Source organism: Danio rerio, chromosome 8 (assembly GCF_052040795.2).
Source record: "Danio rerio strain M-AB ecotype USA chromosome 8, GRCz13ab, whole genome shotgun sequence".
NCBI classification, from domain to species: domain Eukaryota; kingdom Metazoa; phylum Chordata; class Actinopteri; order Cypriniformes; family Danionidae; genus Danio; species Danio rerio.
Genome location: NC_141028.1, coordinates 35,355,708 through 35,381,407, shown reverse-complemented (window position 1 = coordinate 35,381,407; position 25,700 = coordinate 35,355,708). Strand labels below are relative to the sequence as shown.

Genomic DNA, 25,700 nt, shown 5'->3' with positions numbered 1-25,700 from the left:
AATTGTCAGTAATAAACTGAAAAAAGCCCAATAGCAACGCACCAACAATGCACCTAAACACACCTTTTTAGACCAGTGCGCCCACACACAAAAATAAAAATTTTTATTACTTATTTAAAATGAGCTGAAACAACACGATTCTCAAAATTTTATTGGGACATTTTTTTTTTATGTACAGTACATATATTACAGTGTAACTAAGCACAATTGTGTTCATTATGCATACAATGATACTGTAGATATGAACTATTTACTTTATGTACTATAATAATTGTGTATTATGATACAGTAGCCTCAAAAACTAAAATATTCCAGCCAAAATTTTGAAATAACTGCAAATAAAGAAAAACAATGGAGAAGCATTTCTCATATACTCTGTTTATCTTTTACAAAAATAATCACATAAATTCAGTCTTTTGCTCCAATGAAGTAGCAAAAAATGTATATTAAAATGTGGTTTAAAGAGCAAAGTTGCAACACACACAGACAGCAATGATTACTATTTAGTTTTTCCAACAAATCATCATACTGTTGTAGTTAAAGCTGCACAAATAAATGTTGTGTTGACTATGGTGAGCAAAGAATGATTAAAAGTGTACATGTTGGGTCTGTTTTGGTCTGTTTGGTCAATCTCAGTTGCAGAGTAGCATGACTGAATGATTTGCATTTATGTATTTAGCAGATGCTTTTATTCAAAGTGACTTTGCATTGAAGGTGTAAATATTATCAGTTCTTACCTTCCATGGAAATTGAACTCAACATTTGGCTTGGTAAGTGCCATGCTCTCCATTAGAGCTACAGAAAAGAAGGTGGCTAGTCATGTCTATCTACAAAGACAATATGTTCTTTATAAGAAGCATGCAGGTTTAATAATTAACTGCTAGAGCACCAAATATTTTATACTGTATCTTTAAGTGTTCAGTTACGTCACAACCCTTGCTCTAAACACACCAGTTAACCATCTTAGTCTGGTTTCTTCATTTTTTCCAGAAGGGACAAGAATGCTGTTTGATCATCTACAGTTGTAATCAGCACTATCACAAATCTGGTGACGAGTCTCAAAACTCCTGCGACTCAGCACTTTTTGTTTACTTGTAAATCCGACTCAGTTTTGCGCATGGCTTCTCCACTCAATGCCCTTTTTTCTTTTATGTTTTGGAGAGCTCAGCACCACTGTCTCTTTGTGGGTCTGTATTGAGCATGACCACTGGAGATATACAGCTGTCCAAACACACACTGTGTACCTGCCTGATGCCTGTGTACTCAACCTCCAGCACTCACGGTCCTGCTGTCCTTTTCACATCATTATGGCCATCTCTCCACACTTATCCTTCTATGTTTTTTTCTTTTTTTTTCAGTGGTTTGATTAAATACATTGCTGTTGAAGAGAATTAGGTACCTTTTTTTACCCTTTATTCAGCCTCAAATTGATGTGTACATGTTTTACAAAAATGGGAGAAGTGATATTTCAAACTTTTAGTTTGTTAAATAATTTTACATAGAAAAAATATACAAATCACAAAAATATTAAGCAGCACAGATATTTGTAAGATTTATAATAATGTATTTTCTTGAGCTCCAAATCAGCATTTTAAATTAATTCCGAAAAATTATGACACTGAAAACTGAAGTAATGTTTTATTTACATTTTTTTTAACCAAACTCTGGAAAATAGCCTTTTAAATGACACAGAAATTGTATTTTTGAAGCAAAATTATTTTACTAATTAATGTGCAATAGAGACATTGAAACCCCAAATAAAAAAAGGTTTTCTCTAAATTTAGTTTTTAAGGCCATATTGAGGACAAAATATGGTCGTAAATAAACAATTTAACATTTAACATTTAATTCCTCATGTTTTACAAAGACTGGGGTCCCTATAATTCATTGTGAGACAGTCACAATAAAAAAAATTTTAGACAATGCTGAATTTATAAATCATTTATGAATATTTAATGTTCAAGGTAATTAAAGTGTGTACTTTAAGTATTGTGTTGGCTTAGCAACATGCTAACATTGAGCCCAATGTTGTGGCACAATTAGTCAGAAAGAAAAAAAATCAAAGATGGAGTGCAAAGCGACAAATAATTTTTAAATAAACACACTTAGGGCCCTATCATACACCCGGCGCAGTGTGGCGCAAGGCGCGGCGCAATAGTCTTTTGGTAGTTTCAGCTGGCGCAAGAGTTGTTTTGAGGCATTGCGCTACGCTGTTTAAATAGCAAATGCATTAGCGCTCATATGTGCGCCCATAGGCGTTCTGGTCTAAAAAGGGAGGCGTTTTGAGGCGCACTGCTGACGCGTTGCTATTTTGAGAAACTAAAATAGATTTTTCATAAGACCAAAACAAATCCGGTCTAAACTCCGGCGCAGAGTTGCGCCTCGCTTACGCACTGCTTAATATGCACAAGAGAGCAATAGGCAAATATCTTTACATATAAAAAAAAATGAAATATTAAGGGAATATATATAGGATATAAAAAGAATTGATATAGGATATAAATATAAAGGATTCAAATATTACAAGACATTATTTTCTAGCCTTTATAAATATGAAAAATCACTGGTTTCATGTCTTCTTCTACTCGGGAGGTTTTTTCAGTTTAGCTTTTTTATAGAGTAAAAATAGAGTAAAAATATTATAAGCAGTATTATTTATTATATCCATATTTATATTTGTTTTATTAAAAACAAGCTTAGATTTGCCCACCTGTCAGGTTTTAGACCATATGGGGCACAGCATGTGTTTTAGGATATAACTTTTTTTGAGCACACTTTGTTAATATTGTTCATTTATTCGTTTGCTGGAAATTAGAACTTAATTTAGAAATAGTTTTGAAACGAATATTTGCGCTTAACAAACGAAATTAATTATTTATAGACTAATTGATGTCTGTGCATAAAGGTTTCCCTATCCAAGAGCGAAAGTGTAAGTGATCCATTATCTCTTATTCTCACGCAGTAGATGCGCTGTTTAACAGTTTTCTGTTAAAAAAAAACTGTTAACTGTTTGCAAGTGAAATGCTCAGTTTTTCCACTTAGACTTACTTTACGTCCTGTAAATAGCGGATGCGCTTATGGCGCGACGCAGCTGACTCTTAAAGGGAATGGGAGATAAGACTCTAATTGGTTTATTCTCAAAACACACCTATAACTCATTAAGAAAATAAACTCAACCCTTTTAGACCATGCGCCACGGCGCAAAGCAGATTTTCCCGTCCTTAAATTAGCAAAAGTTTGTTCTGACACGCCCTGAAAGCGTTTGCGCCCTGCATTTTGCGCTCTGCGCATGGACCGTCAAAATAGAGCCCTTAGTGTTCAGTGTCATGTACTCCATGTATTTTAGCTTAGCAAACACGCTAACATTAAGCTCAAATTTGTGACAGTGGCTGTTTCTCAATATGCGTTCTTGTCTGTACTTGTGTTCCAGTGTCCTCTTGAAACGTCATCAACCGTCGCCGTAGTACTGTTCCAATTCAAAGTTCACACCTTGCCAAGTACAGATAAAATTTCTGGATGTGTACATGCTCCGCCCCTTTTACCATGGATGCTTCTAGAGGTGACTTGTGCGAACTTACAAAGCACAGGTATCCCAGAAAGCTTTGCAGCAAAAGCTAATGGTGGGGATGAAAACCTGCACGGTTTTAAAAATGCTCCTCTGTTGTGTTACAAAATAAAGTTTTAAGAGTTTTTCAGGTGAGAATGTAGTTGTTTTAAACTCAAATCAGCAGTTTATTTATAAATGTAGTGCATCTTTGGCGATGTGCCTCAGCTTTTGCTAACTCTGACCCACAGCTTGTCAGCGGGAGCTTCGTCATCACCTTTCCCGCAGAGAGCAGCTTTACATCGGCCAGTCAATGACAGATGTACCGCTGGATTGCATCTGTTCATTGTAGTTAACACTTGATATTTAATACATTTTATGCATATCTAATAGACAGTCCGAACTGCATACTTTGTATCGAGAAACAGCCAGTTAGTGAGAAATCCAAGGTGGAGGACAAAGTGAAAAACGATTTATAAATAAACACATTTAGTGTTAATTTTATGTATGCCTCAGTTGTTGTGTTAGCTTAGCAAACATGCTAATATTAAACCCAACTTTGTCACAAAATTAGTCTGAAAAAAAAACATTCTGAGATGGTGGACAAAGTGAAAAACTATTTCTAAATAAATTCTATTTAGTTTCCAGTGTAATAAAAATGTATACTTCAAGTACTTAGCAACATGATAGCCTTAATCTCAATCCTAACTAGAAGCTTGATGCCTATGTAGAATATTCCAGTCCTTGTCATTTACACTGTCTGAGAAGACGGCTGCCTATATAAGCAGCAAAGTAGCTTGATAAGTTTGTAAACGTGGCTACTGGGTTGTTAGGAATCTTGAGTGGTGGATGGACATTTCTGCAGTGATTTTCTGACAGAAATATGTAAAGATAACCTGATTTGTGTTAACTCAGCTTGTGAATGTTGCACTTGGCCCCATGTTTTGCTGAGAGGCATTGAGCTAAGTGTGTAGACATGTTTGGACACTGATACTCTCCCTAGCCGTGCCTCCCACCTCTGTCGAATGACCCTTCAAGTTTCTGCATCTCTCAGTTCATCGGAGCAGAAAACATAACATCGCTCATAGACATTTTTGACAATCACGCCTTGAAATAATTTACCCGCTTAACCAGGTGGAAAACGCATTGTGCACTTGAACATATCTCCTCAAGCTGTGATACCGCTCAGTTTGTCATATCAATAAAACAGGGTTCAGCCATGTGTGGAATATTTTCCTGTCAGATATATAAGACGAGAACATGTGTTTCTGTGAACAGAGATAGAAAATTTAACATGTCACATAACCACTTTACTGAAGAGCAGGACAGAACCCAAAGGCACTGGTTTCATTTGTGGATTTCAGATGCAGAAATCTTGTGTCCACAGACTGTAAAAGATATGAAGCCAGTACCTGTGACATCAACCATAGGTTTCTGACGAGCGCAAATTAAGCTACATGTAGGTGTGACCAGCTGTCGCCATTTAGTTCGCACGCCATCACGCCGACCAGGGGTTACCAAACAAGGGCAAAGAGGCGGAGCATGAGCAGAACTACAGATGCCTGTTAGCATTTTGCTAAGACTGGCTTTTCATTTGGAGAAACACTTACTTACAATTACTTACTTGCATTTGTGTTCTGACCAGTTGTGCTTGGTTGTATACAATATCAGTAAAGTGTTTAGTCTTTTAAAAAAAAACACTTGTAATACATTGAGCCACTAAGCATTGTTTTTATGATGTTTTTCTACTGGAGGAAAATAAGAATTACTTCCAAATACTACAAATACAGTCTGTGTTAGTAAATGCAGGGCTATTTATGAAATCCAGGCATAACACTATATGACGTTTCAGATGACTGTTTTATTGTCTACAACTAATCAATCTGTCAGTTTCTGGAGTGCATTCAAGTTCTAAAGAGAACTATAAAGGATAAATTATCTTAAATAAAACAAATACAATTATAGATATGGTATATAAATATATCATTTCACTCTTGGAAATGAAGGCCACTTGAATGGTTTGTGAGCACAATTAAGTACACACAGCATGCCATATTATTAGATAATTGAAAAATTATTCCAAAAGGCTGTGTGAAGCCACATAAAACAAAACAAAAATATGATGTATATGCCAAGTTCAGTGGCTAATCAGCCGGAATCAGCTACCAGCGAGACCTAGCTGTCACTCAAGTGGCCGCGCTCCTAATTATGCTGACTTAATAAAACTAAACGAATGAGTTATAAAAAAAAAAATAATTCACCCCCTCACAAATCGTTTTTGTACCAGGCTATAAACACCAATAGAATATAAATGTGCTCTATTATGGAGGCCTAGCGGAATTTCAGTGAATCAGTTACTTCCGTATTAGCTTCACGAGGGAGAGCAGGAAGTTGCCGGTTGGTGCCACCTAAATTATTCATCTAAAATTAGCATCTTTTTCTCAGGCTCCTATGTTTGTGTTCAGTGTTTTCATTGCCTTTAATGTGAAATAACTAAACATAAACATGAATCTGAGGGAAAACACTTGATTTAAAAGAAAATTTCAGACAGCAGTAAGATGCTTGATTTAACTCTTCATTTATTACCTTCTGTTTTTTGTTGTTGTTGTTGTTTTATCCAGAGCACACTCAAAAACATAACATATATGGTGTTTATTTATGGTGATTTAGCAGTTAAATTGTGCATAATACCAATGCTGAAGTCTGTAAACGCTGCTTCAGAGATTGATTCTAAACATATTGATCCACAAGGATTTTGCTGATTACATCATATTGCATATACCACATCGATCTCAATTTCAATAGACTCCAATGGCAGATTCATGATTGTGGGAATATATGTGATCTGGCTTGCACGCCGTATAGCAGTTCAGGTGTTGAATTCTGAGAAGTAATAAATCAGCTGTTGCAAAACAAATATGAATAACAATCCCCACAGCCAGCCAGCCACCTACCTGCGCTAAAAACCTCCCAGCGTTCTTAGATGCGCGAGACAATGGTGTCATAGACCAAAGGGGAGCCTGTCTAGGCAAATCCGCTTATCTGCCAAGGTGAGGTAGATGATCACAGAACGTTCTTCGTCGAGTTGGTGACTCACACCATGCCACACAGGCCATTCTTTTAGCCACGAGGCATATCATCAACACCCTGCAAGCTTCAAAAACAGTTTGCTTCTAATTTGAAAGATTTTTTAAATGTGCCAGGGACAGAGTGAGAGATGAAACATGTCTTTTGAGATCTTCCCTCAGTGTTCCTCAAGAGAGAGAGAGACTGAAGATTGTTTGATGGAGGAAAACACCTCTGGGCCAGTAATGAAGGTGCACATTCTCCTCTAATGTGTTTTACTTTTACCTGCTGGGAGTTTAATTAAAAAACAAAGAGCCTCAATTTAAAGCCCATTACTATGCTAATTTAGTATAGAGAGGGAGGTGATTAAGCAGCTCTTAGCGTTGACTTGAGCTTGCCCAGGGGAGCATGGAGAAGACACTCTTTATTTGCCTTCATTAGTTCGCACTGTAATCTCTCCACGCCGAAGAGAAACGCTGATACTAAGCAGTAATAGAAGCCCATTTCCTCATGGATTATTAAAGAGAAGTTTTACTTTAATGATTATGGTATTTGTCTAATGAAACAGCATTTTTTAGTCTGTGTTTAAAGTTTAAGGACTTGAGTTATGATCAATTGCATTTAATCTCACCCCCCAAAATGGTGGAAGCGTTGCAGTTATTCTTAAAGAGTATTAAAGAGCAATGGTTTTATGGCACACTAAACCAGTAGAAACTTTATCTATGCTGCTCGTTCATGATTTTCGGTACAGAGTTTCACACGCTGATTTTAGTGCTCATATTTACTTAAGTAATATAAATGTATTTTAATTTTATGGTCTTTTAGATTGTAGACTGCAAAAAATGTGCAGTATAACCAGCAGCATGTACTATATGTGCAATCAGCATTTGTATGTATGGAAAATGTCTCGGTCAGCTCTCTAGTTTAGCAGTCATGGCACATTGTGCTAATGGATAAATTAAATTCTTTATCAGAGAAATTTCAGTTCTGATTTTGAGTACATCCCAGACAGAGCCATAGAGAGTTTTGTGACAACTCTGTTGCCTCCAATTGAAACACTTACAGCTAAGGTACAGCTTAAGACTGCTTGTGATCCACTTCTAAAAGATACAATGTTTTTAAAAATAAAATTGTGTATGTTTTAACATACTTAATCTAAAGTTGTTTGAATTAACTGTGAAGCACTTTATGAAAATATTTTAAATCTACATAAATCCTGTGACGATCGAACGGTTTGTACTTTGTGACAACTCTCTCTGACTCTGATCACTGTGTATGCTTTGAAACTGAATTGTAAATGGATTTAACAGGTTGCATTCGCTTGTTAAGTCGTGTCTTATGGAATACCGTTTCCGGGTCCAACCCACCACTCATTTGAGTTGAGAGAATTATTGTTTATAATCACTTTTTAGTCAAATCACATATTACAGTGAATTTTATATAAAATCATGGTGTACACAACAGTCTCTGGACTTGCTGCATCACATACACCAATATTTTAAGAATTTATAAAAAATTATTCACTTTCTGGCCATCAGATATTGGCATGGATATGTGGATATATTGTGACTGTAATTTTTAGAAAGTTTTACATTTCTTTGTAAACCATGCTACTTCGCGTGACGTCACTCTTAACAAGTGGATAGACAGGTTGTTTATAGGATAGATCAGCCTGATGTCATGTAACTATTGTAACTATTTCACGTTTTGTCACTTTAATGGCTTAAGGCTGATTTATTTATCTGCGTCAAGCGCATGTATATGCTCCGGTGCAGCCTCCTCATGGTTGCAAATCCCTCGCTATCGCTGATGCGCACCTCTCAAAAAATGTAACTACACATCGCAATGACGCGTAGTTCAAGTTCTGTGATTAATCGGCTTGGTGGTGCTGACGAGTGTGGGCAGGACTGAGAGCCGCACAGACCCATTGGATTGAGTGTCGAGTCCCATGAAGGAACTGCAAGTGGAAAGTTTTGTTTTATGTTTACCTTATGAATAAAGTTGTTGCACGTCCACCGGTTCCCTTCTCAGAATAAGCGAGCTGATCACTCAACGCAGTAGTATAAACTAGGCTTAATTTGTACGAATTTGTACAAGTTCAGTCGGATGAAAATGTACAAATTTTAATAGGAGCTAACCCTGCCCCTAAATCCAACCATCATTAAGGGATGAGCAAATCGTACGAATGAGACTGTACAATTTCATGAGAATTAGCCACTAAATCAAAACGTTATGAATTGTTTTGAGACATCATTGGATAGAAAGATCTTTGAATGGATTTGTGAATAAACATAAAAAATATTAAATAGATACACTATTTTTCATTCCAAATGTAATAGATACCTTTATATTAGCACCCCATATTTTTTGGATAATATTGTGCAATTCTGAGTGTGAGTGGGATAGTGGGCTTAACACTCTCACCTCTCTGTATGTACCAGACACTTTCTATTAACACTCCTTGTTTCTGGAAAACATCTTGAAATTCTTAGTGTGCTTAAAACAGGTGAGTGGGGTTACAAACTACCTGTAGGGAACACACTTTATTCCTCTCCATATGCACCAGACACCTTCTTATTAGCAACACATGCTTCATGGAAAACAAGTGAGTAGGTTTGACAAACCATTTGTAGGACACAGTGTCTTGTCTTTGTTTGCCCTGACAAATAAAAAATATATATAAAAAAATACTTGTCATAATTTTATTATTTTTTTTAAAAAAAGCATAAAAAGCAATACAAATGTAAATAAGTAAATACTTAAGACTTATCATAGCATTTATGTACTGCAACTCTCTGATGATGTAAAGTGCTTCTCATTTGTAAGTCGCTTTGGATACAAGCATATGCTAAATAAATGAATGCAATTTCAGAGTTATCTTTCCCAAATGATTCACAGCCTTCAAACCATTTTACCATTTCACATGTCTGCCAGTTCTAATCTGTAATGATGAAGCTGCCCTAAATTCTTCTCTCGTGTTCCTTTTCTTCACCTCTCTCTCTGTGTGTGTTGGTCTCCTGGAGACTATATAATCTATGACATGGATCGCAGAAGTAAAAAAATAAGCCTCTTTTAGCCAGCATGTCCCTGATCCAGTGTCCAACAACTGTTCATCAACCCACCCCCCTTATAAACACCTCACAGCATTGGTGTCTTCATGATTGACACGACCAGAGCAGATCGCAGGCCTGGGGGCTCAGCTGAAGAAGCCTGGGGGGAAAGACTGTCTTCATAGTGATTGTTTACAGCTGTAAGACAGAGCCTTTGATGGAAATGTGGTGACATAAGAATCCATTCCAAAATCGTTACAGGCGTTTTTTTTTCTGTTTTTCTTGCGTGTTCGATGCAGACAAGAGCATAGGTAGAGATGAGCGCATGTGTTGCTAAATGTACAGCGATTATCGAGCCGCACACACTCCCCCACACCTCTCTCCTCTCTCCAGACTCATCTTTAATCTCCTCTGGGTATGTGATCCTTATCAGCGAGGCATTGAGGGAAAGGTCTTTAGTGGTCGGGAAATCATTGGCAACATGTGGTGAAAGCTTTAAGATGTTGTCACACTTTAAGTTGTTCAAAGAGAAAGTGTGCAACCATTCTGAGAGATTGGAAGGTGAAGACCTTGACTTCTTTTTTTTTTCTCACCAAAATATCTTCTTCTGATGAGCTGTCAAATGCTCTGTCTGTGCAAGATGCAGAAAGCCTGCAGGGGAAAATAGGGAATGCAGAGATCAGTATGCTGTGTTTTGGAGGGCTTTTGCTTTGAATGTACAGGATAATGAGGTTGGGAAATAATGCAAGCCAGATAATGCAAACTTGCGCCCCAATGAGCACGTTCTGTAGGCACAGTGCCATAGGCATACATAATTGGTTACACTTCACTTCAAGAGGGTGTTTATATGTACTGTCATGAAACCTTTATAATCGTGACATGAGACATGTCATAAATATGATGGGGATTGTATGTAAGGCTGGGCGATATTGCAAAAGAAATTATCACATTATCATGTTTCATATCATTCGATATTATAATTATTGAATATTTTTTAACAATACATTTAGGAATATTTGGATTTTTTTATTAAGCACTTTATTTTAAATTACCAACATTACTAAGGCAAATAGTTTTAAAAATAGTCAAAAACCAAAATATTTAAATAAAATATAAAAATTATGCATATGTAAAACTAATCTTTCTCACTGCTGCTATACGGCACTCATTTTCACGTGTGTTGTTATTCTGACCTGAAGTGACAAGCGTGTGCACGTGATTTCCTTGACCATTTACAATAGACTTTGCGCTTCTACATTCCTGGCTTCTCTTGTAACTAGGTTACCATCAACCATTTTCTCAGAGGATGAAAAACGTACAAATCATTGCTGCAGCTCTGATGCAAAAAGTGCTGCAGTGTTTGGATGAGTTGTGTTTGTCTGAGGTAATTTGTCTGCCGTTACTAAAATGTGTAAAAAGCTGATAATGTTTGACATTTTACATACAAATATGTGTTTGTTATGACAACTTCACATAAACAAATGTCTTTACATGACAACTTGACATTATCAAGACAACATGACTTTGTCATAAATCTGAGGCCATTTTAATATTGTCATGAATTTTATAACTTATAACATTGATATTTTTCTTGATATTTCTCCACTAAATTCAAATTTAATTTGTCAATAAAATGTAATTAAATGTAATGAAATATTATCAATGCTGTTATAAAATTATTTGGCAGAGTATTGACATTTTTAGTGAGACATTTTAATGACACACTGCTCCATGTCAATCATGCATATGACAGATTTGTTATAACAAAGACACTGACAGGTTTTGTTGACATGCTAATGTCAAATTGTCATAACAAAGACAAAGACATGTTGTGATGTATTTGATGATCTCATGTTGTTATGACAAAGACATCTCAAACAATGGCATCTTTACATTTAAACTGACATAATGAAGCAATTGACAATTTAATAACAATAGTCATAAAACCACCTTGCATAAAATCACCTTTATGCATATTCATGATGTGTGTTATGACTATAATGGTGTCATGACAGTCTTATAAACATCTTTCGAAGTGCTACTATTGTTTATATTAAACATAAATATTAGATTAAATATTAAGAATTAAATATAACCCAATGTTTTTTCCTATATGATACACATTTATAACTTTATTCATTTGACTTCAACAACATCTGGTGATAGAGCACCTGTTGCACTGAAATTCCGGTGGCAGACATTCCTCATGCCATATTGATTCATGGATACAAACTACAAATAGAGACTACACTGGACTTTGAAAGTCTGGAAGCGGATAATGATCTTCTCCGTAGTTGTCTGTGTGGATTATCTCTGATTTGACTCGTGGGGTCTGGGTCTGGAAGAGTCTGAATCAATATTGGCACCGCACGGCTTGAATTGTGTCTCTTGATCCAAATGCGAGGGTCTTATCTGCTAATCTGTGCGCTCAGGTGTTTGGTGGGGAGTGAACATCCTCAGGACAAACAAACTGGGTGTCTGAGGGACTTTAAAGTCTCACCCTCCCCAATGCTGAACAGTCGGTCTTTTCTTGCTCTTTTTTACTTCTTCCAAAATTTGTATTACTAACTCAGTAGACATTGTATTCATTCTTTAAACACAGGTTATTTGATCATAGTATATTCACAATAAATGCAATATTATAGCTTCATTTCGAAACCTATGTTGTCTACTAGTCCCTCGATCTAGGATTGAAGTTCTTGGGATATGTTAGTTGATAATTTAACGTAATATCTGCCATTTGGTTGTTCTTCCTAATGTTAAATTGCAGTTTGAAATAAATACAGGTCAAAAAAAAAGTTTTACTCTGGATCTCAGCAAGTTGTTGCAGAGAAACTGGTCTCGTAAATAAACAGAAAACACGTTACTCAAGTTAACATTGTAAACTAAACCAGATTCCAAAAGATTTCCTAAATGTAATCATGTAATTTATTTAGATTCACATTGACTGAATTCTAGAAACATTTTAGACTAATAAACACTGACAAAAACAAAAGCATCTCAGTGTATTCAGATTAGTTGTGTTAAAAGTTTAATCAGTCACTCTACCTAGTTTTAGCAGTGCAGATCTTAGAAACTAGAGTTTTGTCATCACTTTCACGCAAATCAAAGTAATGCCTTACAACAGACATTTTCTTTACACACAGTACAAAATTTTGTGTCAAATTCCACCCATGTTTTTATTGGAAGAATTGGGAGAATCAACTGATTTTAAACATTAAGCCACTTCAAATTATTGCTTTATTGGCTTATTTGCCTTAAATGGTTTCTAATTATTGGCCAAAAAACTTAAGCTTTCAAAAACAGACTTTGCTTTTGAAGTAAAGATTTGGTAACACTGTATTTTGATGGTCCAGTTGAATATTAGTAAACTTTCTGCTTAATATCTGTTGATACTGCTCCTTAACTAACTATAAGAAACTTTGCAAGTACATGTCAACTTACACTAGCCCTAACCCCAACCTAACAGTCTCCTCATGATCTAATGAGAATTAGTAGGCATGTAGATGCAATGTATTTTGTATTCAACAAATGAACCATCAAAATAAAGTGTGACCAAAGGTTTTGAAAATGAGACAATCATGGTCTCAGTGTAAAAACAGAGGCACAATTTTTTGAAAACAGTGACATCATACAAATGCATATTATGTGTTCATTTTATCGGCATCACAATTAGTATCCATAGTTATTACTTGTCATTTTTACTAAAATTTATCTTAGGTCCATTTTACAGGTTGCACTTATGTTACCGTCGGAACTTTAAAGTGATATATCAGGTGATAACATTGACATCATGCAGGTGTGACATTCAATAACTAAACAGCAAAGAACACAGTGATCAAAGCTGTGGTTTGTTGTGTGTCGTGGGTTTCACAATAACGGTGATAAAATATGTGGACATACAAGTTATGCAGCTAACAGATCAAAAAGAAGGGCTATGAGACAAAGCATCACATAAAAACTTGCAATGCTACATATCAGGTTGAGAAATGATCAGTGCTGCAGACAAAAGCAACAACTAACAGCCATTAGCATTAGTTTTCCGGATGTTAGTTTTCATAGGTGCTCATGTAAACAGAATGTGTTTTTCTATTCAAATCCGTTATTTTTTTTTATGTAAACATGGGGTTGATGGACGTGCAAGAGCGTTATGTTTATGTCTCTGCGCTTTTCAGTTCAATTGATGTTTATTTGTACAGCACTTTTACAATATAGATTGTGTCAAGTTCTAGTATTTCAGAGTTGATTTTCAGTTTAGTTCAGGTCAGTGTGGTTTAAATTTCACTGCTGAAAGTCCAAACACTGAATAGCAAATTAATCGATGTGCAGCTTCACAACTCCAAATCCAAGCAAAAATATTCCTTTTTTTGGAAATTGTTCCAGCTTTGTTTTATGGAACGCATTTGACCAGTCTTCATAAACTTCTGTCACTCATAATTCCTATTGTGTTGAGTTAGACCCTACTCGAAAAAATAAAATGTGTCTCCCTCCAAAGGAACTCTAGAATAATGATGGGAAGTTTGGATCATTTTACTAACTTGGACCTTTGAGTCTCGTTCAGCGCGGTGAACAAATCTTTTAAAAATTCAAACTGCATAAAATATTATTAAAATGTTATGAGTTGCTTCCAAACTCATCTACAACTGCACTAAACGTTGATCAAATTACAAGTCAGAACTACATCATTTATTGTTTACCTGGTCTTTTGTCCATGATTGTGTCAGCTCAGCTCTTTTGACAGGTCTTCAAATATGAGTAGTTTGTTCACGTCAGACTGACAGTGCCATTTAAACTTAACCAAAGCACACAGTCTTAGCTGAAAGGAGCCATGATTAGTTCACCTTTCGATTCTTCTGGTTTCCGAGTAGTTTGTTCATCCTATGACAGCATGTAAAGAGAGATGACTTGAACCTGAAGACTCGAGAGATGAATGGATCAAATTTTTTTCCAGCTCTAAATTAAGTTTAATAAAATGATTTTGAGAGGAGCAGGTGCTCATGATTGACCCAGCTGGCCCACATTAGCTAATTACGATCCTCTAATCAAAGGATCACTATATATCCTCATTTCCTTTTTACAACTATCTTTGTCTGGAAGAAACCCAACGCAATCTCACGGCAATTCGTAACTTTTTGATTTAGTGGCTAATTCGTATGAATTCGTACGATCTAATTCATACAATTTAGAACAATTTGCTCATCACCCAATGACGGTTAGGGTTAGGTGCCACGCCTTCTTTTAAAAATCATTCATTTTCGTATGACTGAACTCGTACAAATTTGTACGAATTAGCCACTAAACTTACAAAACGTAAAATACTTACTTTTCCTCATGAGATCAGGCTGACGAAACCTCCTTCCTCCCCTTCTTCCACCTTTATCCAGAATGGGCGGCACGGCAGCCCAGTGACTGGCACTGTTGCCTCACAGCAAGAATACCACTGGCTCCGGGTCCTCGCCGGGCCATCTGATATTTCTGTGCAGAGTTTGCATGTTTTCCGAGTGTTCACGTGGGTCTCCCCTGGGTTCCCGTTTTCCTCCCACCCTCCAAATATGCTCTATATTATAGACAAAATTAGTCTACGTCTCTTTTCCTTATTCTCAGGAAGTTCACCTTAGCCTCAGCAGCGGGGGAGTTTTGAGATCGACCTGAGCTCAATCTACCCTCACCCTGCGAAAGGAAAGAAGCCCTGGACCCGAGGATCCCTTGAGCTCAGGGCTCTCCCCCGGGATAGCAAGCCAAACAAGCTATTTTTAAATTATGAGCTAAGTGTGAACTCTTGAAATGCGAATGATTGGCCTCTGACTTTCACGTGATGAACAAATGACTGAAACCTAGGACTCAAGAGATGAACGAATCAAATCTTTTACCAGCTCTGATTGGCTTTTGCCTTTCATGAGATGAACGAATGATTCAAATCTGATGGAAAACTCGACAAAAGGAAATAATCTTCTCCACCGACTGCACAAATGTGCGCATGTGCAAATGAACGAATCACTCCCTCAAAGGACTCAATGTTCTCGAGTCATACAACAAAAGATTTGTTCAAAATTAACCCTTCATTACTCTATAAATAATATTTAAAATAATTTCCTGCAGTGGGAGCACAGCAAAAGGCGAGTAATTCTGCAAGTATTTCTAAGATCTATGAAAATCTTCCTCGGTATTAAGGCCCCTATTGGTAGCTCACTAGATATTGCTAACTAAGCAGTGGTTTTCGATAAAATGCAATTGACTCTTTTGGAAATCTGCACTCCTTAAGAACAAAAGAAGTACAGTTACGTCGGGATCCGTAGACAAACACAATCTTGAGATGTGTGTCCTGTGGAAGTACTTTCCCTTATTGAGTTTGCAGAGGCAGATCGTTTAAAAAGCCCCAGATGTGGGGATGCATCCCAACTGAAGGATCCTACTCTCTAGTGCTTTCATCTCAAACCACAGGACAGAAATCGCCTCCAGAGGACGCGCAGCATCCCAGTAAGCGCTGCCGTTGTTTATGTCTGCTCTAATGTCCGGTCCAGACCCCTCCGTGCCCATACTCCATTGCTCACCCAGGCTAATCAGGTAATGTTACGGGGGATTGAGAGCAATGTCCCCCCCCAGCCCAACCCAGTCGGCCTGCTCACACTGCGGTGTTGTTTTAAAGCGCATTCTTTCGGCGCTGAACTTGGAAAGGTATTAAAGTGGGATTAGGGGCTCCTCCACAATCCAGCACTTGTGTCATTCACTGGGCTGCTCTCTTTCCCCCCTCTCTCTCTCTCTTTCTGTTACCCCCCGCCTTTGCCCTGTTTGATTGTGGCGATCAGTGGGAGTTGAAGTGACTGTGCCTTTCAAAAGGAAAAAAAAAGGGGTAGGGTTAAATCCCTACTCCACTGCTCCCTGCTAATTCCCCTTGTTCCTCCAAGAAGGATTTACTTCTGCTGCCAGCTTGTGAAAGGCTTTCTCTGCCCATCCGAAAAGTTAGCCGTCGCCTTCCTGCGGAGGTGTGGTTGCTATAGCAGGGGCGTCATGCGTGGCTATTCCATCAGAGGTCCCGCTGAGAATGGGGAACGGGTCAGGGGGGCTGACGACAGCCAAAAAGTCCGGATTAGATGCCGGGACAAAGCCAGGACAGGAAGATTCCAGAAGGAACAAATGGGAATTACAGCAGCAAAAATAATGCAAAGTGACAGAGAGGGGAAATAGAAAAATAATGGCTTACAAGATTAGAACGGGTGGGGAAAAAAGGAGGTGAGAAGAAAAGAGGCGGATGAAAGGGAATGTTTTCATTTGGATGAGAAGGATCCCGAGAGGTGAGCAGGCGAAACTAGAAAGTGTCACCACCGCTCAATAGGGTTAATTTCCTGTGCTTTCCGGCCTTTTCGCCCCGAGGATCCACATCGTTGAATAAACATTTGATTCAGACTCGAGTCATGACGGATTCATTATTCTGTTTGACTTGTTTGACAGATCCGGCATGTAACTGGTTAATCTAGCCAAAACGCGGCATCAGTCTTGGTTGAAGATGAAGGTTGTGACTGTTTGGATGTGTTTAGACAGCAGAGATTCCATGAATATGATGGAATGCGCAAAATCATCTTGTTATTGTTACCCACTCATCTTTTTGCAATGTCCTCTACAGATGTTTCACAAGATCGTATCACAGCGCCGTGGTCTTCATGCCAAAAATTACAACCATGCTAATCTTCGATACTTGATTTGTTGGGGAAAAATGATTCTGTTTTCGTGTGATTAATGAAATCTGTGTGGACATAATTGCTTGAACAATAGGGAGTAACCACAACAGATCAGCCTGTGTCTAAACATAAAATGATGAAGGTATGTTTCATACTAATATTCCTTCAGACTGGAGAAAGGAGCCAGGTAGATTGATATCCCACGAGCGCTCGAAAACTGTTGACATGCCAATAGTTTAGTTAGGATTAATAGTTTTCCACTGGCAAATAAAATCATCTAATCTTATTGTCCAACAATAAATAAAAGATTATAGGTTTTTGTAGTGCTTGCTAATGCCAGTATACATATTGTTATATTCTAAAATAATAGGGTTTTAAGAGTTTTTGATGTCAAAAAATCCCTAAATAGGATGATTGAGGGAGTTAAAATCAGATGGCAGTTGTATGTGTTCATGCCTTACATCCCATTTCTTCTGTGGAAAAAAAACAGTGAACATAACGTTACTAAGAGAATATGATGGTAGATTTAACATTTAATTTATTCTGTCATGTCATTACCAAAACATAGAGAACATGTAAATAAAATAAGCATTCCAAAAGATTAAATAGATATAGTGCTCAGCATATATAAGTACACCCCTCACAAATCTCTCACTTAAATTAATATTTTCAATAGGATGCTTTACAATATTATATTGAGCATATACGTTAGATTAGTCAGTAGTGAAGCCAAATCTGGAGCTTATCTAACAAATTATTGGTTCAAAATATTGGTTAGATAATGGTTCAAAAATTAGTTGCCCAAATTTATGTTATAGAAAAATATTAAATAGCATTTTCAAAAATAGCAAGAATGAAGAAAAGTAAAAAATATATAAAATTATGTTGAAATGTTGTAGGTTAATTGTAATATGTTTTTGCAAGATCTCTCTATTTCTAAAGATGTTCTGTAAATATTATTTTAATAAATATTTCTGTTTATTAAATCTGATAGATAGATAGATAGATAGATAGATAGATAGATAGATAGATAGATAGATAGATAGATAGATAGATAGATAGATAGATAGATAGATAGATAGATATTTAAATGCGTAATTTGATTAACTTATTGCATTTTATTCTGTATTTTTGAATTTTAGATGTATTTTCTGCTTGATAAAGTAGCCCTAACTTGCAATTATCCAACGTAATATCACACAACTAGGATCTGTCAGACTTAGCCTATTTTGTAGCTTTAATAATGACGCAGTTTTGCAAATGACGAGGCATTTCCACTGTATGGTTTATTCTCGTGACAGCTCAAAAGACGCCCATAGAAAATCTGACAGTCGCTCTGAGAGAAAGAAAAAAAATCTATACAAACTCTGGCAAACAGAAGCGATGCAGCTGGTCGTGTGTCCAGCGGGTCGTCATTATCGGTCGCCCATCACTATCTCACAAAGAAATTACCATCACAAAACCCGCCATATTTACACATATTCATCCGAACTCATATTAACACATATTCATCACTGTCAGCATCAGCAGAATATGATGATGGGCATGAACAATACCGCAGATGAAGCGCAGAGATACACAAGCAGCAACGCCGGGGCAGCTGTTCGAGCAGCCCGAGCAAACAAAAGCAGCTCGGCTTAATAAATCAGCTTTTATGGGCTGGACAGAGTCGCGCGGACGGTTCCTGTAGCGGTGGATCCCGCTGAACCTCACATGATGAGGCGGAGATGGCAATATCTGTGGCTGTAATGAAAGCAAAATGATTTTATCGACACCCGCAGGAGGAAATGAAGGCTGCTGCGGGGCGGCCGCGCGCTCTGTTATGTAAACACACACACACATGTATTGTGGCATGGAGGATGATTGTAGAGTTGATCTGACAGGAGGTGATGCTGGCGGTTCATAGCAACACAGTATGCACGCTTGCATAGATTTTGAGTCAAAATATATTTTTAAACGAATAAATGATTATAGATTTTTTGGAGAAAAAAAAATATTTTCTCTTTTATTTTCGCTTTCAATTATTCTAATGCATACTTTTTGAATTAGTTTTTTTTTTCAGTAAAAACATGATCCTAAACTTTCCTAATCCTAATCCTAATCCTAAACTACAATTTCACCAGATGACTTAAATAGCTCTATTTGCAAATTCATTACTTTAGATGGATTGAGATGATTATGTAGGGGAGACTAATAAATACTAATACTAAAAAATAATAAATGTTATTTGTCATATACATATAATGAACAAACTACAGTCATAAATAAATACAATGAAGCAGATATTAAAGACAAGAAACCGTGCTTTATTGTATTCTGAAGAGAGTAACAGTTTTCAGGTACAGAAATTGAATAAATCAAATGTAAAATAACACTAGGATGGCACCTTTTCAAAAGGACACATTTGCACTTAAAGGGTCCATATTGGTACCTCAAAATATATATTGGTACTTAAAAATGTTAAGAAGAACACTTGTGTACTTTTTTGGTACTAATATTCACAAATTTGTACCTTTTGAAAAGGTACCACCCCAGTGACAGCTCACGTCCCTTTATTTCTGAGAGTATATAATCCCAATGAACATTGCATATTTTGCGATGTGACTATTGCTGATGCTCACATTGCGATATCGATGCTCAAATGATATATTGTGCAGCCCTTATATTTTTAATAATTCTGACTTCAACTGGGTATATCTATCCATTTATCCATATATATATATATATATGCATATGTATGTATGTGTGTGTGTGTGTGTGTGTGTGTTTGTGTGTGTGTGTGTGTGTGTGTGTGTGTATATATATATATATATATATATATATATATATATATATATATATATATATATATATAAATGTATATATATAATACACACTTGTTTTTTTTTATACTGACACTGTGACATTAGATTGAGTAAATAAACTTTATATTTTTGATAGTAGTCTGACCTTTAAAAAAAGAATAAAGCATCATCTCAGTGAATCTCTTCACATGTGCTTCTTCTATATCAAGCGTAAAAATCCATTCATTATTATTATTATTATTACCTTATTATTATTATTATTATTATTAGATTTCCTCAGATCCACAGGTCATTGTTATTTAATTGAGAAAAAAAAATACAAAGGCAACCAGATCAGATCAGCCTCACAGTCTTTTTAAGCCATCTTCCTTAAGCAATGACTTCCGGTCTGAGTGTCATTGTGTGTGTGTCGGTGAAGCCTGTCTAATCACTGTAGTGAGTGTGGTGAAGGGCCCGCGCCGCTGATTCAGGTTTGCTGGAGCGTTGGGTCGAGAGCTGATCCCGTATTTCCTCCCATTGGGTTGTGCTGAAGCGTTGAGGAGTTATCCAGGCCGCATGAACACATGAGCCAGTGTCAAAGCAGATCACTCTGGGGCTCAGCATCAGCCTCCTGCCCCCTTAATCAGCACATTCACACACACACGCCTACTGCAAGAGAAAAATAACTGTCTCCTATCGGGGTAGATTGGATAAAAGTTAAATAAATATAATATACCAGTTTATTTAATTTAATTGTATGCCCCTTCTAACATGTAGGCTAAAAGTAGCCAAAAAATAGAGGAAGAACAAATATAAAAACTAAATATGATAGTATTTATTTATATTTGTATTAATTTGTTTGTTTTTTTGTTTGTCTGCTTGTTCAATTGTTTATTTTTTTATTTATCATTCTTTATTTTGTAACATATTAGAAAAAAACACTTAAAATCAGCAAGGATTCCTACAAATTTGTCAAAATAAATGACATTTATAATGGTATATTTGAAAGAAATGCATTTTAAAAGCTTCAATAAAAATCTTTTCTTCAATTACAATTCTTGTTCAAATTTGAATTACATATGTTATATACAGTGCCTATAGAAAATCATCATACACCTTCAAAAAATTACTTATTATTTGTCATAAAGCTTAAAATTAAATCGCGTTGCAGATAACGTTTCCAGCCTTTGAAATGTTTTTGTAGCCTTATCCTAGTCTGTTCTTTTCTACAACTTTATCCCGAAGGTCTTTTGAAAGCAGGGTAAAGGTATAGATTTTCACACATTTTTACACTTTCACACATTTACACATTGTTTTTTTTTTTTTTTTTTTTCTCGTTGTCACTTCAGGTTATTTGCGACCAAATGCAGCGGATGCCTGGAGAAAATTGCACCTACAGAATTTGTGATGCGGGCGCTGGAGTGTGTTTACCATCTCAACTGCTTCTGCTGCTGTGTATGTGACCGACAGCTGAGGAAAGGAGATGAGTTTGTGCTGAAGGACGGACAGTTGCTGTGCAAGAGCGATTATGAGAGGGAAAAAGACCTGCTCGGCTCTGTCAGCCCAGATGACTCAGATTCAGGTATGAAAACATTTACTGTCAATGTGTCTGGGAATGTATGATACAGAGCCAGTGGGTTACTTTAACCTCATTGGTTTTCATTGGACGGACAATATAGAAAATTACATAACACTACTAATTGTCTTTATTAAAACTCTTCTTTGATAATCAGTTACCTAATTTCAGGTATGTATATATAATAATGAAGTACTAAAGGTGATGTTTTTCCCATAGTTTTTATTTTTTTTAAGGTTTACATATCAAAAATAACACTGACTACGTTTACATAGACAACAGTAATCAAATTATTTGCCTTAATCTGAATAAGACAATAATATGATTAAGGTGTTTACATGAGTTGCTTTTTCAATGTTCTTTTTATTATCCCGTTTAAGCACATAATTCAATTAAAATCATTGCATTACCACGCAATCCGCATTTCCTCTGGAGTTTTATGTAATTTTAGGTGTTTAATTTTTTATTTTTTGACTTTAACTGCACTTTCACTTTTATTCAGGAACATTTCATGCATGCTCCCGTGATAAACAAGATATTGAATGTGATTATGAACTGCTGGAAGAGTTTTAATGAGTTGTTTTAACGGAATTTGAAACGACATAATGTTCGGGGAAAAAAACTCTGCATTTTGCGATGCAGGTGTTTGTGGTTCTTTACTGACTCAGTAGGTGCAGAGAATAGTGTCAAACAGCTGTGTGTGCATGGAATATCCTGTTGCAAAACACAAAGTAAATCCTACACAGCAGTAATAGTTTGATTAAGGTGTTTACATGTCTGTACTATATTTCAGTAATGCGACTAAAATAGCATACTCCACATGTCTTAATCTGAATTCTGTTTAGATCGATTATGTCTTTAGTCGGATTAAAGCAATCAAAAATCGCTGTTTACATGGTAGACTCTAAAGGTGCTTTCACACCTACACTTTTGTTTCGGAACCTGTCTCGTTTGCCTAGTTAGCTCGGTTTGCTAACCAAAACAATCGCTCCGAGATCGCCTGAATGAGGTGGTCTCGGCTCGATTGAAACAAAGTCTGAAGCGGATCGATTGTAGTGTGAAAGCGATACGATTCGAGGCCGCCTACATCACAGTGTTTTATGGATATGTAATAGGCATGCGGCTATATGAAGATAGAATTATGAGTAGGGCAGGAGATCATACAGACGTCTCAAGTCTCACGGAAGTTCCGTGAGTCTTCCCCAAATGAAATGCACAGAGACCCCCCGGATCCCCGCAAACGAGTGATAATCTCCTGAAAATCGCGCATCTCCCTCCCGATCCTCAAATAGGCTACATTGCACACCCTTCTTACCCCTGCCCACAGCATCCCTCCTCGCTCTTCAGACATGTCTCACGCACCCTGTCAAACACCACCAAACCACCACCCCCTTGACAGCTGAGTGGGACTCTGCAAAATGAACCGTGAAACTCTGACCAATGTGAGGAGAGTTTACTTACACGTGACTTGTTTTAGCTCTTTTGGTCCGTTTAGAAACTATGCCGTGTGAAATCGAACCGCACCAAGAGCAAAGAGCAACAATGTAACAATTTTAATCCCTGTTTCAGAAAAAATGAATCGATTCACAGGTGTGAAAGCACCTTCAATCAGTGTATTGTCTTAATCGTTTAATAAAATCAGATTATTGGTATGTGTAAACGTACTCATTGTCAAAATGTCTCACTGTGTAAAGAATGATTGTTTCTTTTAGTTCTGCCACTGCTGTTTTAACTGTCAAGTTTACAAAGTGCTACTCAAACTGAACAATGCACATGATAGCATGGTTTTCACAAAATTACTTTGTGGTGATTACAAAGTACATTGAGTGATGGTTACACTTTTTTTCCAAAAAACTTGCGCTTTAAAACTCACTTTAAAAAGTTTTTATTTTCAGGCCATTTCAGTGTCATATGTCCTGTAAATAAACAGCCACAACAGATCTACAATTATTTGTATATAAATTAGTCAACATTCAAAGTGGATCAAAAAAGATTTTCAAAATTGTCATCCTGTAAGACAAGAATGGGTGTTGTTCCATAGTTTTAAAATGACTTTTATGAAAAGTTTTAGTCCACTTCAAATGTTGACTACTGTATGTATAACTTTGACGGAAACACTAAATTAGACCAACCTTAAATACAACTTTCACAGACTTGCCTAGTAGCCTAAATGATAAGTGCGGTTTATTCATAAACTAATTTCAAGAGGATCACATGTGTATGATTGATCATGGCTAGTCCCACATCAGCTTCACATAGTGCGCCAATCAGATTAATACTAACTCCCTATAAATAACCAGAAAAAAGAGTTTTTCACAGTCATCTTCATCTTGAAGAATCCCCCTTTCCACCCCTACTCATTTTCTTCTGATAGGCAGCATGGCAGCCCAGTGGTTAGCACTGTTGCCTCACAGCAAGAACGCCACTGGTTCGAGCCCTTACTGGGCCAGTCTGCGTTTCTGTGCAAAGTTGCATGTTTTCCCCGTGCTCGCGTGGGTTTTCCCCGGGTTCCCAGGTTTCCTCCTACTGTAAAAAGACATACAATATAAGTAAATTGACTAATCTAAAATGGCATTATAAGACAAACTCTTAGCCTTAGCCAGCTATATCTCTTAGCTACAAATTCACAAGGGGTTGAGGGGGAAGGGGGGGGGGGTGTACAGGATTCTGAGCTCAGGGCTCAGAAACACACTTTATTACCAATCATCAGCTATGTGTAAACTCTTGAATAAAATGTGAATATTTGATTGATTCAGACAGATTTGGTTGAACCAGAAACTGATTCTCAAGAGCAAATGCAACATGTTGTTAGCATGTTAGCATTATTAACTCAGACAGCAACTTTAAACAAATCCACATCTGCAGCTAGAAACACATTGAATGTCTTTAAAAGTCAGAGATAATGATTCGAAACACCACAACTCTATTGGTTGAATCATGTTTTTCAGGCTATCTTTGATGTGCTGTAGTTTTATTGTGAAAAGGCTCGATCAATGGCGATTGTTACATGGGTGCTGGAAAGAAGAAGGGGTTGAACCTTTGTGAGTGACAACAGAAGATTCAGTTCATGCTCATTAAGCATCTCAAGCTTTACTTTTAGCATTCCCATATGGGTCTCATTTAAATGCAGCACACACTCTCAACTGCAGAGAAATTTGTCCAATGCCTACTCAAGACTGCATCAACTCTTTTTTGGATGGTTGTTTCTTTTCTCTTCTTTATTTATAATGTTTGAAAGTTTTTTTGTAAATGTGTGTTTGAGGATTCCAATTTGACCTAACACAAGATGTGAAGTATAATGGCAAAGCATCCATTTGGTTTGCAGCACGCCACACTACTGGCAGAAAAAGAGATCAGAAACAGATGAAAAAGAAAAACGAAGACCAAATCAGCCTGTCATGTTTGTATCTCCCACTGATGATCACTAAAAAAGGGTCAAACCATTTGCTGGGCCTAATCGCCAGAGATGTTAACTGCTGATGCCATGAAAGCCACTTGTGCCAAATTGCAGAAGCCCTTAATCTAGAAAACAGTCACGCTGGGAACGTGCCCATTTGGATTTTTAACTTTTGAACTGGGCCACGTTATACAGTTTGGCACCTTTTTTTTTTTTAATTACTATTATTATTCTATTAAACACAAGCTGATGTGGCTTATTGGATGAAACCTCCACCCACTGAACAATAAAGCCAATCCCCTGCTTGACTATAATAATTACAGTAGGAAAGCCAGGAGCCATTTTGTGAATATGGCACATTAGCTGGACCTACTGAGAGAGATTATCACGACACAGGGCAGGCTTGATTAACCCGCCCGAGGATCACCTTAGACTAATTGAGACACTTTGATTAGTTCGTATGAACACATTTCGTGATATGAGGCCAGATATTGAATTGAACTTTATGGATTGGTGAGCTGAAAATGTGCTTGTGCAGTTTGATATGTCGAGTCTTTCTGTGAGCATGTTCGCTGTTTGAATTTGCGGTTTCGCTATCTGTTTCACTT

At 36.9% G+C, this 25,700-nt stretch overlaps 1 protein-coding gene across 7 annotated transcripts in view; it reads left to right on the top strand.

The window, feature by feature from the left end:
• Positions 1-25,700, top strand: part of lmx1bb (LIM homeobox transcription factor 1, beta b) — a 144,758-nt gene that overhangs the window by 97,588 nt on the left and 21,470 nt on the right. For all 7 annotated transcript variants that reach the window (XR_015497125.1, XM_087263385.2, XM_087263383.2 and 4 more), the window contains 1 exon segment: positions 21,469-21,701. Coding sequence is in view for 6 of the 7 variants with exons in the window: in XM_087263385.2 (XP_087119511.1) it covers positions 21,469-21,701 (233 nt within the window). In the remaining variant the exon portion in view is untranslated.